Raw genomic sequence first — 16,391 nt, forward strand, 5'->3', positions numbered from 1 at the left:
GAGCTTCTTCTGAGACCTGCGAGCCACAACTGGAGGCTTTATTGCAGTGTCAGAAATGAACGCAGCTTCCGCTCATGAATCTTGTGCTGCTTGCATGGGGAGGGGGCAGGTGGCGGATGGTGCTATGGGCTGAACCGTGCCCCCCCCATGCATGTGCTCAAGACCTCACCCTCAAGACAGCAAAATGTGATGGACATCAGATGTGACGTAGGGCCTCTAAAGATGTGATTACGTTAAAATGAGGCCAGCAGGGTGGCCTCAAATCTATTCTGACTGGTGTCCTTGTAAGGACGAGTGTGGACACAGAGAGACAGCAGGAGTGTGGGCACTGAGGAAAGGCCATGGGAGGACTGAGGCAGAGGGTGGCGTCAACACACCGAAGAGAGAGGCCTTGCAGAGCCCCAGCTGCCGACACCTGGCCCTAGGGCTTCCAGCCTCCGGAACTAGGACATCACAGACCTCCCTTGTGGCAAACACCCAGTTCGGGGTTTGTGTGACTACAGCCCAGCAGCTTGAGGCAGATGCCCAGGATTCTGAGGCCCTCTTCTCAGCTTGGTTCCGCCACTGGCCGCATCTGAGAAGGAAGGGTCTTTGGCCAAAGGGGTGTTAAACCTTCCCTCAAAGAATGTTTTTGGGAAGAGAAGTCTGCACTCCCCCACACACTCCAACCCCCCATTCAGAAGTGGGTCTTCTCTCTCCTAGGGGTTTTGGGTCAAAGCACTGGTGGTCCCGTATTCAAATGTAAATGCTAAGCTAAATCAGTCAAGCAGAGAAAGACAATTATCATATGGTTTCTCTCATCTATGGAACATAAGAACTAGGAAGATGGGTAGGAGAAGAAAGGGAAGAAGAAAGGAGGGGTAAACTGAAGGGGAAATGAACCACAAGAGACTATGGACTCTGAGAAACAAACTGAGGGCTTCAGAGGGGAGGGGGTGGGGGAATGGGATAGGCTGTAAGTAAGATAGTAAGGAGGGCATGTATTGCATGGTGCACTGGGTGTTACAGGCAACTAATGAGTCATCGAACTTTACATCAGAAACCAGGGATGTACTGTATGGTGACTAACATAATATAATAAAATATTATTATAAAAAAATGTAAATATTGTCTCTGCAAGAGCTTAATCACCTACCTATCACTGTCAGTTAACAACCACCTTACCTGGAATTAGGAGCTATGATTACCTGGCCAATCACTCAGTTTAGTTCCAGGAGACCAGACCACAGGCCACGTGGGTCTCCACTAGAGGGTGGAGGGAGCCACAAAACATGGGTGAGTGGCATGGAAGATGTGTCTTGGCAGCTTTCAACAGCATAAGGTCATCAGGAGGGTCTCTGGAACTGGCGGGTAGGGAAAGATACCTACAGGAATTCAGAGTTTGGAGAAAAGAAGCCTCCTGAGCATGGTCCTAAGTGTCATCTTCTTTGGGTCAAAGTATCCTCTGCAAGTGTGCCTGGGAGAAGAGCCCCCAGGCCCTCCCCACCTTCCAGCTACACACACAAACATTCACACACACTCAAAGATGGTGCAAAATTGGGGGGCCAGAAGGCCCATGGCCGCTCTATCTAGTCTTCCTTGCACAGGAAAGGAAGGATGGAGCTGGTCCAAGCCCTGCCAAGAACCCCGAATCCGGAGCAGCTCTGGAGATAGTCTTGGGGACAGTAATGTGGAAAGGGAGGTCTGAGCAAAAGCAGACCAGGGACCCTCAGTCTAGGGACGTTTCAAGTTTCCCCCCTTAGACCCATTCATACCCTGGATCTTGTTTTTCCACAAGAATGGTCCTGGAGAATGCTGGTAGACCCCAAGTATCTTCGAACCTTGGAGAAACATTCCCCTGAACTCCCAATGTGTCCTCTGCTTGGTGTGCTGATGTCCCTTCAGTGAGCAAAGTCTAACCGACCGTCCAGTGACTCCTGGTGCACATCTTTGGTGAAACCCTGAATGCTCAACTCTTTCTGCCTAGGATGCTGTGTGGGCGGATATTTGTCAACTGCTATTTCTAAAAGGTATTTCTCCTAGGTAGGTTGAATCTCTTATAACGTAAGTGATTGAGGGCTGATAGGAAGTCATGGGAGGTAGAATCCTATCTGGTCTAAGTTTCGAACAGTTCTCCAAGAGTCAAACATAAATATGCCATTTAGTGTTCTCACCTTTTTCCATCCCACACATATCATTGCCTTTAAGGGCTTTACTAGCAAATCATCTTTGGATTTGCTCAGATCTGAGAAATGTATTCTCATTCCTGAGTTATTATCTCATGTCCTTTTTGGTTGTTACTGTCAGTTGTTATTTGGAAGAATATGTGAAGTAAATTCATAAATAGTTTAAAATATGTATCCATGTAGACCTGATTCTTTGGAAGAAAGGTGCTCCTGCAGCCATAATTGAACGTGATTAAGTTTACATGATAACTTAACCACTGTTGGTTGTAAGAACACCAATTGCAAAATGCACAACTATGATAAACATCAGGGATTCTGAAAAGAAACAAAAAGCTAATCACTCTTATCGAAGCATTGTACTTTTCTTAGAAGCTCATTCCTACTTAGTTGGACATTATACTAATAATATTTAATATTTATGTGAACATAGTGCCCAAATCTGCAATTAAAGTAACTTATTTGATTAATGAAATATTAATGAAAATGACAGTGGAATTCAATCCAGTGGATTTAAGGTGTCCCTGCTTCCTATTTTCTCTCCACTGAGAGGGTGAAATGCTTCCTGCCACCTCCCTCACCCAATACATGCATTTCTCTGCTGAAATTCCATCCTGCCAGCATAGAAGGCTCTGCCCATCATGCAGCTTAGAGGAGGAAAAGAAAAGGTCTTCTGCTACAGCAGCCTAATCACAGAAAACACAAATCGTGTCGGACTTCCAGCAAGTCACCCTGCTCCGGAGGCCCTGGTTATGAACTCTGCATTACCTGTGCCAACTGTTAGCATCACCCAGAGACAAGGCAACATCAGAGCCTCCCAGAAAGGATGGCAAGGCTTGGAGCTATTTGCTCTTGCTTTGGGAAAACGAGAGGAAACGAAATTCTTCCACAGTTTAGGAATGAAGGGTTAAGGTCAAAGAATGGGTCTCCGTGACCTTGATCCATAAGCCCCAAAAGTCTTCCTGCCGCTAGTGTGGATGCCTCGGGGACCCAGAGGAGGAGGGCAGGAGTTTTCCTGAAGGATGTGCCACTTCATTGCAAATACTAATAAAATGAGTCCTCTAATAGACAGCTGTCATCTTGCACTAGAAAAAAGGAAACTGCCTACCAAAAGCGAAATGCATCAAGTTTAAAAATAGACTTACATGACACAAGTTAGAAGATGCTTATTTCCAAAGGGACATGTGCACAGAACAGAAGAGAACCTCTGTGCACCCCCCCCCCCCGCACCCGTGAATATCAGAGATTTTGAGTAGTACATTAACAGTTAACTGCTACATACTCAAGGAGTTAAAATATAAACCTTAACACATGACTGCTTTTAAGCTGTAATGTCCTTATAACAGAAGTTCTTATCAGAGGTCTGCACCGTACTTGGCAAACAAGACGTTCTACCTTTTAAACAAATAATTCATTAAGTAATTAAATTCAAGTGAGATTACTCTAATTAAATACACACTGCTGTTGAATCATAATTTCTATGTGGTCGAGTTAAAGATGAACAATCTCTTATTCCTGACAAAAAAGAAAGCTTTAAAAGAATTCCCCCGTGGCTGGAGGGATAGACAGGCACTCTACAGAGGTCATTTCAAGAAGGAAGAGACAGCCAACACAACGGGGCGGGAGGGGGCGGTTCTCATGCCTGGAGATTCCAGAGACTCGGGCTGTGCGCTCTGGGTTGGGTTACAGGACTCTTCGGAACCGGGCAGGAAGTCACAGCGATCTTCTCCGGAGCTCGGTTTACTGCGCGCGCGCTCGAGCCGCGCCCGCGCTAGCCGCGCCCACCAGGCCCGGAGCAGGACTCCCGGAGAAGCCACTGGGGCAGCAAGGACCACAGGGCTTGGTCAAAATGAAGTCACTTTGTCCCCCACGCCCTGCTCGGCCCGGCTCCGTCTAATGGCATTAGGAGCTGCAGCCACGACGGCGCTCACAGGGGCGCCGAAGTCCCCGCCGGCTTTGATCTGCGCCTCTTGGCTGCCGAGAGCTGACAGTAGGCTGCGTGGCGGCCCCGCATTCATGTGTCAGACACGCGTTTCCTAGTGTTCCGGAGCACGCAGCTACACCTGTACTGAGAGAATTTACATCGCCTTGCTCCGGGATGGCATTGATTTGGGACGGGTGAAGTACAAACACAAACTAATTAAAAACTGCATAATGGAGCCCTACAGGAACGCGGCAGCAAAACAAATAAATACGAATGCAGCTGGCGCGGCGATGGTACTTCTGCCCCCAAGCAACCGTCTGGTGATATCAAATTATAAACCCTGAAAACCCTCACACCGTTGCTGTTGATCACATTGGAGGCATAATGGAAATGATTTGGTTAATTAAGGGGAGGTTTATAAAATATTTACGTGTGCACACGCATGTAATTCACTTCCTCCTACGCTCGGGGACGGCGACATCGCGGCACTCCAGGCTGGGTGACTGCGGTCCATTTTTCTACCCTGTCATGGTGGGAAACTCTTGCCGGTTCCGGAGGCTCCGCGCGCAGGGGCCGCTCTTCTTCCGCCAGCCACAGCCCGGGAACCAAGCCCCCAGTCCATGCAGGCACCTGCTGGGCTTTGCCGGCTGGCGGGCACTGTCCTGAGCTTCCGACCGTCCCGAGTCCCTGGTTCCTCTCTTCTGGGCATTTTCCTCCAGGGTTTTTCCTGGGTTCTCTTGGCGTCTCCTCCTGCCGGCCCCACTCTGGTCCCTCCGCGGCCCCTCTGCGGTGCGCCCGTCTCGCCGCGGGGTCCGCAGGCCCGCGTTTTCAGGGTGCTCGCGGAAGCTGCTCTGGGCCCCCCGCGCGGGCTCGGGCTTCGCCCACCAGGAGGGCGCAGGCCTGGCACCCAGGGGTGGGGGGCCCACCGCAGCCAGCCAGGATCCCTTGTTGGCCTGGCTCCTAAGGGCACCCGGTTACAGCCCCGCGCTCCCGCGCGCTTCTCGGCCTTCCGCCGGGGACTGTTTGACACTCGCCTCGCTGTCGCCGAGCAGGGTAGCTTCCTGGGTCCCGCTGGAGAAAGGTACAAAGTCTAATGAGTATTTAACAAGACTCATAAATCAGGAGGCGCGCATCCGGGGTGGAGGGCAGGGTCGGGGGCGCGGGCTAGGTCAGGCCACCAAGCCCCGCCACTGAGCTGCTGCCCTGCGTGGCTGCCCCGCCATCTGCATGGAAAGGAATGGCCATTTTGAAAGGCAGAGAAGAGGCCGTGGCGCCGCCGGCTGCATCCCTGACACTGGGCTCCAGCCAGTCCTTGGCGCCAAAGGCAGGTCCCCATGATGGCTCCTGGGGATGGGTGGCTTCTCAGGAGCCTCGCCTCTTCTTCAGTGACCTGAGTCAGCGGAGCCTCAAGATCAGTGGAGAATTCTTTTGGAAGAAATAAAATTGTAAATGGGGATGCTGTTTGGTTTGTTTAATCTTATTCTTATGTAAATATGAAGGGGGTGGATAAGGAGCTTGGTGGAGACTAACCATTACTGAGGGCTCCGGAGGAAAAAAGGGGCAGGATCTTTTTCGGAGATGGGGTAACAATTCCCTCCGATTTAGAAAATTACCCCCCACCTAATGACAACCAGCAAGTAAACTTTCCATCAGGCCTTGAAACCTGCTTAAAAGTCAAGCTGGTCCCAAATCATATTTTCACCAAGTCTCCCTCCTCCCTCCGCCAACACACACCAAGGTCTCAGGGCCTTTCTCTCCTCCCCACCAGAGTCTCCTTCCTCCCGATCCTCTCCTGCACTGCACTAGGGTGCCCTGCCCACACACGGGTGCACCCAGAGGCCCAGGTCCTAGCCAGGGACGCCGAGGGTCCGGGGTCTCCAGTCACAAGGCCCTTGGCCAACTGCCACTGCCCAGCTCTGCCTGATGCCCCCATGACCTGGTCCAACTGCCTAGGGTCCCTGAGTGGGCATCCTTGCGCTCCCTCCACAACCTGAGCCAGGACGCAGACCACTTGGAGCTCTGATTCGGGATTTGGCCGCGCAGTGACCCCTAGGTCTGGCTAGCTCCATGGTCCTGCGTCTGGCTCAGTGATGTGGATAGGCCCGCCACAAGGAAGGGGGAGGCCCCCCCACCGGGGCTCCAAACCAGTGATGGGGCCTGCCTGAACCACCCCTGGGGTGGTGGAAACAGTGGGTGAGGGTCTGTGAGGGTGGCTTCTTCAGGCTTGTGGATCCAGAGCAGCATGGCTCTGGGCCAGTGGAACTGCTGGCTTGTCCCCAGCCAGTGCCACTGAGCCCCAAAAGGGCCCTGCCTGGCCCTCCTATTAGCCCCTGCCTCTCTGCCATCAGACGGATGACCAAGACCCCAGAAAGGCTGAGCAAGTGGGCTGGGCCATCTTCTTTGGGGAATGTACTGAATTCCCCTAAAGCGAATGTTCATGTGAGGCCCAAGGTCCAGGCTCAGGCACACTGGCCTTCCTTCCTCAGCCCCACTAACTATTTGATGCTAACAAGGATTAGATGGCTGGTGTGATGATACTCTCCATGGGGATGCTAAGCCAGGAAGTTGGAATCCTTCTCTTTTCCTCCTCCTCTCCAATGGGGTGGTTTGGAGGCAGTTTCCTTCCCCCCTCCCCTTTTTTGTCAGGTTGCTTCCTAGTTTTCTTCTTGTAAGTTTTTGGGTAAAGCTCAAGGAGAATGAAGAGAGGAGGTGAGCCAGGGGTATACCCAGGCTCTGCTGGGATCCATCCCAGGCCCTGGGCAAAGAATGGTCACAGTCAGCACTAAAGCACCTTTCTAGGGCTTCCTGGCAGAAGTCCACAGACCTTTCTAGAGCCAATTCTTCCACTACTGTGGGATCCTCAGACGTGTTTTCCAGGAGGGCCCTTCCCACTCACTTCCCTGATGTCTTCTAGAACCTTCTATATTTTCATAAGCCAAATGGAGGTGATACAGGCAGGGCACAGCTGGTGACTGGGGGGGGGGGTTGCCGAGGACAAAATCTGCCCACATCCACCACCCCCAGGTTCTGATAGCTATAGTACCATTAAAGTGGGCTGCTGCAGGCTGCAGGTGGAGAGCGAAAAGATCAATCTGTGAGGCTGAATCCTGACACTGACGAGTTTCTCTAGGCTTACATTCCACCTGCTATCCAGGTCACGGAAGAGGGCTTATCTCACCTGTATTTACCTGTCACCCTGAAATGTGACACTGAAGTTTGCTAAACAGGACAGTGGTGGGGCTGGCGCATTGGTTTGTTTGGGGTGTAGGAGAGAGGGGTTTGGCAGCCAGGGAGGTGGTGGGCTGGGGAGCAGGAAGAAGCTTCTGTTTAATGACTTCCGGGATTGGGAGTGGTTAGTGCTCCCCTCCAGCACCCCAGAATCTGCATCAATGCAGGAAAGGTGCCCAGGTCCTTGCAGGAGGTTTCTAGAGTGAGCAAGGGCTAGTTAGTGGAGGTGGGGCGGTGGGAGGGGAAAAAGTGAAGGGGCAGCATGAACAGGAAGAAAACCTGACCCAGGAGAGAAATAAAAGCCTGATTATGGAGCTGGTAAGTAGTAATTACTATTATGGGCATTATTGTTGCTAATTATAGGCAGTGGCTCCCTGTCTGTCCTCAGGCCCCAAAATTGGGAAATGAGAGCCTTCTTGATGGTGGAAGAGTCACTGGGTCTTCATGATCCAGGGGATTAGAGGGGGAACTAGGGGATAGAGGCCAGGTCAGGGTCCGGGGTGCTGGTGGCCCAGGTCACCAGCAGCACAGCACACTGAGGACCGGGCCCAGAAGCCAGCTTCGACTCCGTGGATCTGAACTGGCACAAACCAAGGTTGACACCGGAGCGTGTGGGTGAAATTCTGGCGGGGTCCAGTGTGCCTGCCTGCCTGCCACAGCAGGGAGTGCACGCAGGGCGCTGGCTGATTTGCAGGAGACAGGAGGAAAGTGGCCCCAGGAACCAGGGTGGGTACTCTGGGCACACTCCCTACCGGGTCTGCAGCAACCAATCCGGCGAGTGTGTGGCAGAAGCGGCTTGCCCAAGAGATATCCCGTGCACAGGGAGGAGAGGAGGACCTTGCACTGGTCCTCTGAGCCCTAGAGCGGACCTGGACCTCCCCCCAGAGCGTGGGGGTCAGGGCAGCGTCCCTTTGCTCTTCCGGCGGGCTGAGGATGGAGAAGAGAGAAGGAAAGAGAAGAGGGACGCCCTATCCCCGGACTGGTCGTGGCGCCACCTCGGGCGGGAGCTCTCCACGCAAGCTTATTTCCTGCGTGTGCACACCTAGCCGACAGCGGAGGGGCCCCCAAGCCACACTTAGCTTCTCCCATCGCCAGGGTGGGGGCGGAACGTTTCCCTCGCGCTGCAGTGGTGATTTTCCAGCAAAGAAAAGGTCCCCACCCCCACCTGCAAGAACCTGTCACTGTGGACTGCATCTGCTTTCCCCTTGAAGTGGCTTCTCAGCCGCCCTTTCTCAAAGTTTTCACAATTGGAAAAGTCCGCAGAGCTCGGCGGCTTCCCGCTTCTCCAAGTGCAGCGAGGCCGGTCACTGCAAGGTGACCTGTTAATACTTGGTGGGGCCACGCGGACGCCACGCCCGCGTCAGGGTGTCACGCCACTCCAGGTTCCGCGGCGCACCGAGGGCGCGGGGGTGCACTTGTGCCAAAGATGTCTGGGGGAGGCAAAGGCAGCTCCGACCTCGGAGGAAAGGCCATTCCCCGCCGGCTGTCACCGCCCCAGCGCCAGTACCGCTGCCCCGACGCCGGAAAAACAGGCGCCAAGATGTTTTCCTGAAAGAGCAGACACACCTCGGCTTCGAAACAGCAAACCCCAGGGTCCGACAGCTGTAAACCGGTGTCGACAGGTTGTCAGACAGCCGCGGGAGCCGGTCGGGAAGGAGCCCGCGGCCGCCAGGCCCGCACCCGCCGCTGGGCCGCTCGCGCGCCCACAGCGGGCGGAGGTGGCCCGGCCGGCGCGGAGCACCACGTGCTCGCCGGGAGGGGCGGGAGCGGCCGGCTAGGGCGGGCGGGAGGCAGGGAGGGGGCGGGAGGGGAGCCGGGGGCGGGGCCAGCGCTCAAGGGGATGCCAATCAAAGCATCAACTTCAAATTGTGTCTGAAAGCCCCGCCGCCGAGCGGAGGGCGGCCGCCGCAGTCGGCGCGGGATCGCGGAGCCGGGCGCAGCCGGGAGCCGGGCGCCAGCGAGCACCGGGCCGAGCAGCAGCCACCGGCCCCCGCCTCCGGGCCGGCCCAAGCGCGCCCGGCCGGCCGCCCGCTCCCCCAGCCGCGCCGCCCCGACCCCCGCCCCCGCTCCCGCCCCCGTCCCCGTCCCTTTAATACTTGCCCGCCGCCGCCGCCGCGGATCCGCGGACATGTCCTTCCCGCAGCTGGGCTACCCGCAGTACCTGAGCGCCGCGGGGCCCGGCGCCTACGGCGGCGAGCGCCCGGGGGTGCTGGCCGCGGCCGCGGCCGCTGCCGCCGCCGCCTCGTCGGGCCGGCCAGGGGCGGCGGAGCTGGGCGCGGGAGCGGGTGCGGCCGCCGTCACCTCGGTGCTGGGCATGTACGCGGCGGCCGGCCCGTACGCGGGCGCGCCCAACTATAGCGCCTTCCTGCCCTACGCTGCCGACCTCAGCCTCTTCTCGCAGATGGTGAGTGCGCCGGGCCTGCCGGCGTCCCTCGCCTCGGCCGCCTCCCCGACCAGCTCCGGGCGCGGGTGGCCCGGCGGCGCGCGGGAGGGAGAGCGGGCGGGCGGAGTCTACCGGGAGGGGAGCCGGGGAGGCCTGGCCCGAGGGTCGGAGGCGGCGGGGGCGGCAGGAGCAACGGGAGTCCGGCCGGCGACGGCCCCTGCAGCTCGGCCGGGGGAGGCGGGAAGCCTGGGCCGCGAACGGGGTCTCGATGGGAGTCGGGAGGCCGAAGGAGCAGGCCCGGGGCTCGGGGCTCCAGCTGGAGGTTGGGGCCAAAGTCGCTCGCGGCCCCGGCTCGGCGGAGGCGGCGGGGCAGGCGGGCGGGGTTCCGGCAGCTCGGCCAGGTTCCGCAGGACGCCGCGGACTCGCAGGCGGACCCCGCTCGCGCGACCTCTCCGGCTTTGGGGCCGGGCTGGGGAGACTCCGTTTTCTCCAGTTTTGGTGGACCTCCTCTAGTTGTGTCTGATTTTGCCAGAAGACACCCTGGAGAGCCTAGTAGAGTTGATCTAAATAAACCTAACAATGGGGAGATCAAACGGGCCGGATGGGGTGTCTTAATGGAGTGTGTGCAAATTTGAGATTTAGGGGGGGAAAAAGGTGGAAATAATTTTGGCGTCTGAAATGGTGTTTGCTTTGACTTTCGTTAAGTTGCCAAAGTTTTCATTTCTTTTGCACCGAATGAAAAGCACTTTTCTTTCCGCGTTACATAATGGAGGATTAGAGAAAACAGAGTCCCTGGGCTTAAAATAAATGCAGTCCTCTTAGTCTCCCGTCCCAGTGGGTGTCAGATGGGGGAGGGAGCTGCAAATTTAATTCTCCGCGGGGCATTCGCCATTCTGTCGGTCCAAAGGATCCATTTTCCTCGGTCTGACTGCAAGGTCGCGCTTAAACTTCGGGATACTGCTCAATTGCGCGCGGGGGCTGGGGGCCAGGGAGGCAGCCCCCCTCTTGCGCTGCTGCGGGCGGGATAACGCAATTTGCAGGCACCCCCCCAAAGTCTCCCCACTCCCCGAAGAAGAGATAGGAAATAAATACAGGCCAACTGTACGAGAGAAAAGCGGCTGGTGTGTTTTTCTGTAACTTTTTCTTGTAGTTTTGAAAAGAAAGGCTATTTCTCTGAAAGCCGCCCCAGCTGCCTTTGAGATCGCTTGCTATCGAAAAAGATCAGCTCCCATTTTGTTCTGGCGGCTGGGGATGCCAAGGAAGCGATGAGAGATTTACAAGGTATCCTTTCAAAAAGAATTCCCGCCAGAGAAGAAGCCGAAATGTCGTCCTTACAGTTAAAACCGAAATAATTAGAAAAGTGCAAAGTACATTTTGCAAAGATTGGGCAAAAACGAAATCTGGCCAGAGCAACCTTTTCTCAGTGGCATCCACCACCAAACTAATTCGTCAAGGAAATATTCTGCTCTTTCCAACTTTCTCAGTCTGGAAACCCCCTCTGCTACCGTAGCAACTGGACCGTATTTATTTGGAGAATTACAATTTTTTAACAGAAATTTTGAATACAGATGTGTGCCATTTGGGACCCGCCCCCCCCCCCCCCACGGAGTGTTTGTATGAGAGAAAGGGAGCTGTGTGGTGGGGATCTGCTCCCATTGTAGTGTGGTGGAGAAGGGAGATACTTGATTTTTTTTTTTTTTTTTTTTTTTTTTTTACTAAGGGGAAACCACGTAGAAATTGCCCACAAAATGTATGTGTGTCTGCTAGAACTCTCCCTCTGGTTCTCAGAAAGTAAACCTAAATCCAAACTCTTGATTCTAGGCCTAGGTTTCCAAGCCGCTATGATTGGGGATTTGGAAGTCAAAAGATAAAATTGTGAGTGAATGTCTGTCTGGGCAATTTATGGTAATAATGAGGCCTAATGAGGTTGTTAGAAAGATAAAATGTTATTTACCAAAAAACCTGATGGGATAATTTGACTTGCTGTGTTTTACTACGGATGATAAAAAGAATATTGATCGCAAATAAATCACGGCCTCTAAATGCCTGCAAACAGTTTGAGCTTCCTCTTGCCACATCGCAGTCAAACTTAAGAGATAAAGTAAGTGAGAACAGGCCTAGGAGAGAGGTTCCCCTTCTTGCCGCAGCTGGGACTCCCGGACCCTCGAGTTAATATTTTACCGGTTAAGCCCTCCTTTTGTATTTTAAAAAAACAAATGGTGTTTTTGTTATTGTTGTTGATGATGGCCAGGATTAAAATTTTAAATTACCTGTCACCACTGCCGACCTTTAAGTGTGAGGAGCCATTATATGCAGATTAATTTTGGAGCTAAAAGGAGTGTGCTTTCATTTTAAATTGCTGGTGGATTTGGACCCAAAGAAAACCCGAGATGGTTTATTTTGCTTGACCCCCTCAGGGTCCAAGGGAGGGTTTAGGCTTTAGGTTCTTTACATTTGGAGAAACTGTTTTATCAGTGCAGTTAAAAGGTTTTCCCTTCTAGTTAGTGTGAGATAAACTTGGAAATTAGGGCTGTAGAAGTTGTTATGGGTGGTGGGGGTGGGAGGATTGAGGGACGCCTGGGAAAATTCTATGGGGCCATGGCTCCTGCTGTGGTCTTCTGGAGATGCATGGATTCTGGAACTTCTCTTGAGTAACAAAAAAATAAAAATTAAAATAAAAAAAAAACCCAAAACAAAACAAAAAAACCCTCCTCATGACGGTTGGAAGCTCAGTTTCTAGAGGCAGCTAGCTGATGAGTCTGACCCCCACTTCCTCCCTGGGTGATGCATTGGGGGCCTTCCTGTTCTCTAGCAAACAAGAGAGGCTGCCCCAGACTCTCCCAGTTTTGGGGACTCATCGCGCTCTCTTTCTCTCTCCCCCCACACCCCTACTCTCTCTTTCTTCCCTCGGTGGGCTGTGTGGTTGCAGGGCTCACAGTATGAACTGAAAGACAACCCCGGGGTGCACCCTGCCACCTTCGCAGCCCACACGGCGCCAGCCTACTACCCCTATGGCCAGTTCCAGTACGGGGATCCCGGGCGGCCCAAGAACGCCACGCGCGAGAGCACCAGCACGCTTAAGGCCTGGCTCAACGAGCACCGCAAGAACCCGTACCCCACCAAGGGCGAGAAGATCATGCTGGCCATCATCACCAAGATGACCCTCACGCAGGTCTCCACCTGGTTCGCCAACGCGCGGCGGCGCCTTAAGAAGGAGAATAAGGTGACGTGGGGCGCGCGCAGCAAGGACCAGGAGGACGGAGCCCTCTTCGGAAGCGATACGGAGGGCGACCCCGAGAAGGCTGAGGACGATGAGGAGATCGACCTGGAGAGCATTGACATCGACAAAATCGACGAGCATGACGGCGACCAGAGCAACGAGGACGACGAGGACAAGGCCGAGGCGCCACGAGCGCCGGCGGCACCTACAGCCCTTGCTCGGGACCAGGGCTCGCCGCTGGCGGCCGCCGACGCGCTCAAGTCCCAGGACTCGCCCCTGGGCCTGGTCAAGGAGGTCCCGGAGCCCGGCAGCACGCGCCTACTGAGTCCCGGCGCCGCGTCGGGTGGCCTGCAAGGCGCGCCGCACAGCAAGCCCAAGATCTGGTCCTTGGCCGAAACGGCCACGAGCCCCGACGGCGCGCCCAAGGCCTCGCCGCCGCCTCCCGCCGGCCATCCCGGCGCGCATGGGCCCCCTGCGGGCACGCCGCTGCAACACCCCGCCTTCCTGCCCAGCCACGGACTGTACACCTGCCACATCGGCAAGTTCTCCAACTGGACCAACGGCGCATTCCTCGCGCAGGGCTCCCTGCTCAACATGCGCTCCTTCCTGGGCGTCGGCGCGCCCCACGCTGCGCCCCACGGCCCGCACCTGCCTGCGCCGCCGCCGCAGCCGCCAGCTCACGTTGCCACGGGGGTTCTCCACGGTGACAAGGCCTCTGCTCGCAGCAGCCCCGCGCTCCCAGGTATGGCGCCGGGGGGTGTCCGCCCCTCCCTGGGCCCGGAATCCGGAACCCTGGCGTAGCGTGGGGGTGGGGGAGCGCTGGCCCGGGAGGGGAGAGGCAATGGCAGCCAAACCCTGGGATGAGCGGTAATCTCTGCCTGGTTTAGGGGATTGAGGCCAAGGCCCTCGGCTCCGTCGGGAGAGCTGAGTTCTACCTGCAGGTCTTCCCAGGGAGGGGTGAATGATTTTCTTGGAGACCCTACGCTTGTTGTGGGGGGGGGGGAGGGGAGAGGCTTGCGCACCTCAGCAACCCCCCCCCGCCCCCGCCCCAGCACACACACCTGTCTCTTAACGCTCTGCTTCTCCCTCTCCCTCGCAGAGAGAGACCTCATCCCCAGGCCGGACTCGCCGGCACAGCAGTTAAAATCGCCCTTCCAGCCCGTGCGCGACAAGTGAGTGCTGTTTGCTTGTACCCTCCATTGGGCAGGGGCTGGCGCCGGGGAGGTGGGAAGGGGCTGGAGGGCTGAGCCGGCCTGGAGGGTAGGGCCTGACGGTCATTGTGGAAGGGGTGCTGTCCGTCAGCCCAGTGCATGGGGCCTTCTGGCTCTACCGGGTTTCTTTCCACCCGGGAGCTGCGCGGGGCAGGCTACCACGCCCCCAGGCCCTCGGCTGGCAGAACCGGTGACGCCGGGTCCCAGCGTCCATCCACTGACATTTCTTGTGCTTCTTGTCTCGCTGTGTTTCCCCTGCAGCTCGCTGGCGCCGCAGGAGGGAACGCCGCGGATCCTAGCAGCCCTCCCTTCTGCCTGATTCAGGGTCTTCTTTTACTTTTGCGGGGGGAGGGGGGAGGAGTTCGGGAGGGAGGGGATGAGGGAGGAATTAGGACAAATATTTCAGACCGGTGTAAAGGACAAATACGGCCACGACGTCAATGACTCCCATCCATCGCTTTCTGCAGAAAGGGGCTGTCCCTGCCCGAGCTCGAGTCCAGGCAGCCTGGCCTCTGCCCACGGCTCTGGTGGTTATCACCAGCTCCGGCTGATTATCGGCTCGGCAAATGCCCCACGTGCTTGTGTCTCTTTTTTCTTCCTTCTTTCTGTATATAGAGTGATTTCAGATTGTAAATAGCGCGTCAGCGAACTTGTCTAAATCATATATTTTTGTCTAATAAACTAAATGAAATAATGCCCACTGCTCCCGCTGCTGTGTGTGGCTGGGCGCCTGCAGGCGTGTCCGAATCCTGCAATGCTGGCAGGGCCAGGTGCCCCCGGCTTTGGGAAGAGAGGCTTCTTGGGGAGTTTCCCCCGCAGGGGAGGCTGGTGTTGCTCACAGTCTTTTGGTGGCTGGTGAGTTTGTTAATACCACTAGGGCAGATTCTTGTAGGCAGTTTAATTCTTTCCAACCCTTAGACATTTATCTGGGGGCACGCCTTTCTCAGGACATAAATGAGTTCGATTTTCAGCAGTTTATAAAACGATTTCTTAAAGTGGACTACAATGGGGGGAAAACGAAAAGAATTTCCAATTATGTCCCCAAAGGAGAACTTCGGATTTGAAATCAATTTATAACTTGTCTCAACAGTGCATCCTGACGTGGGGTCGTTTCGTGGGTAGAGTGAGGACATAATGGAGTATGAAATTTTGGCTTTGAATGTATTTTTTAGTTACTCGCTTAAATCAAACGTGGAGAGAGGTTGGAAGGCTCTTTTAAACTGTCCTGATGGGTGGACAGAGATGCAGCCCTGGAGTTCTCTGGGCTTGTGAGTGTAGCCTTGCGGGGTGACAAAGAGGGGTGGGGACTTTGGTCTCCCAGGGACCCCCCCTTTAAACTCATGAGCCCTGGACTGGGCACACCAAGAGAGCGGAGGAAAAATAAACCTCTGATGGCAGGGTCTGGGAGGTATGGCTGGGAGCTATGGTAGGACAATGCAGGACTTAGCTGGCCTCGGATGGGATGCGCTTGGGTGGGAAATGGCCCAGGACCCTGGGGAATCGCCGCAGTCAGGGTTTCGGGCCTCCGGGCGATCAGAGCGGAGGCGCCATGGCAGCCTGCATTTCAAACAGGGCACAGATGACTTTATGCAGAATTCCTGAAAACTGAGAATACAAGCATTAACAAAAACGCCAGTGAGGCTGTGAGCTGCAGGGGAACCTGCGCAGTGGGAAAGAACCCAGCCCTGATGCAGGACAGGACCTCCCCAACCCCCCACCCGGGCCAGATATTCCGCACCAGCTGTCTGGGGCTGCCAGTAGCAGCGAGGGGCGCCTCAGCCGAAGGGGAAAGTCTGGGCGCCACTGTCTTTGCTCCTGGCTCCTCTTAGGCGGGGAAGGGGTGGCTTGCGCTGAGGACGTGGGGATGCCACCCCACCGGGGACTGACTGCCCTTTTACGGACGCCTGCGTTGTTCTCCTCCCCCCGCCCCCCCCCCCGTCCCCCACGCCCTTCCCGTCCTTTTAGAGGAAGGGATCCCCTTCCAGCCCCTGAGGCTGGAGGCGGGGTGGCAAGAGGAGGCGCAAAGGACGCGGGAAAGCGTGCACAGACGGCACGCAGGGGTGCGCGGCGAGCGGGCAGGGCGTGTCGAAGCGCGGGAGGAGCCCGGCCGGCTGCGGAGCCGGGCGGAGGGGCGGCCGCCCGCGGGCACGCTGGGGCTGTGGCCGAGGTGGAGCAGCTTCCAGTCCGAATGGACGTGCTCGGCGCGCCCTCTATGGGCTGGAAGCGGAATGGGGTCCTGACCGCGGCGTTGATGTGGCTCCTT

At 55.9% G+C, this 16,391-nt stretch overlaps 1 protein-coding gene across 1 annotated transcript; it reads left to right on the forward strand.

The window, feature by feature from the left end:
• The first annotated feature begins 9,396 nt into the window (after positions 1-9,396).
• Positions 9,397-16,015, forward strand: IRX1 (iroquois homeobox 1). The gene is made up of 4 exons (XM_026506656.4): positions 9,397-9,718; positions 12,627-13,659; positions 14,017-14,089; positions 14,390-16,015. The coding sequence occupies exons 1-4, from the start codon at positions 9,443-9,445 to the stop codon at positions 14,445-14,447; spliced, it is 1,440 nt and encodes a 479-aa protein (XP_026362441.1). The 5' UTR covers positions 9,397-9,442; the 3' UTR covers positions 14,448-16,015.
• Positions 16,016-16,391: the final 376 nt, after the last annotated feature.

Source organism: Ursus arctos, unplaced genomic scaffold (assembly GCF_023065955.2).
Source record: "Ursus arctos isolate Adak ecotype North America unplaced genomic scaffold, UrsArc2.0 scaffold_15, whole genome shotgun sequence".
NCBI classification, from domain to species: domain Eukaryota; kingdom Metazoa; phylum Chordata; class Mammalia; order Carnivora; family Ursidae; genus Ursus; species Ursus arctos.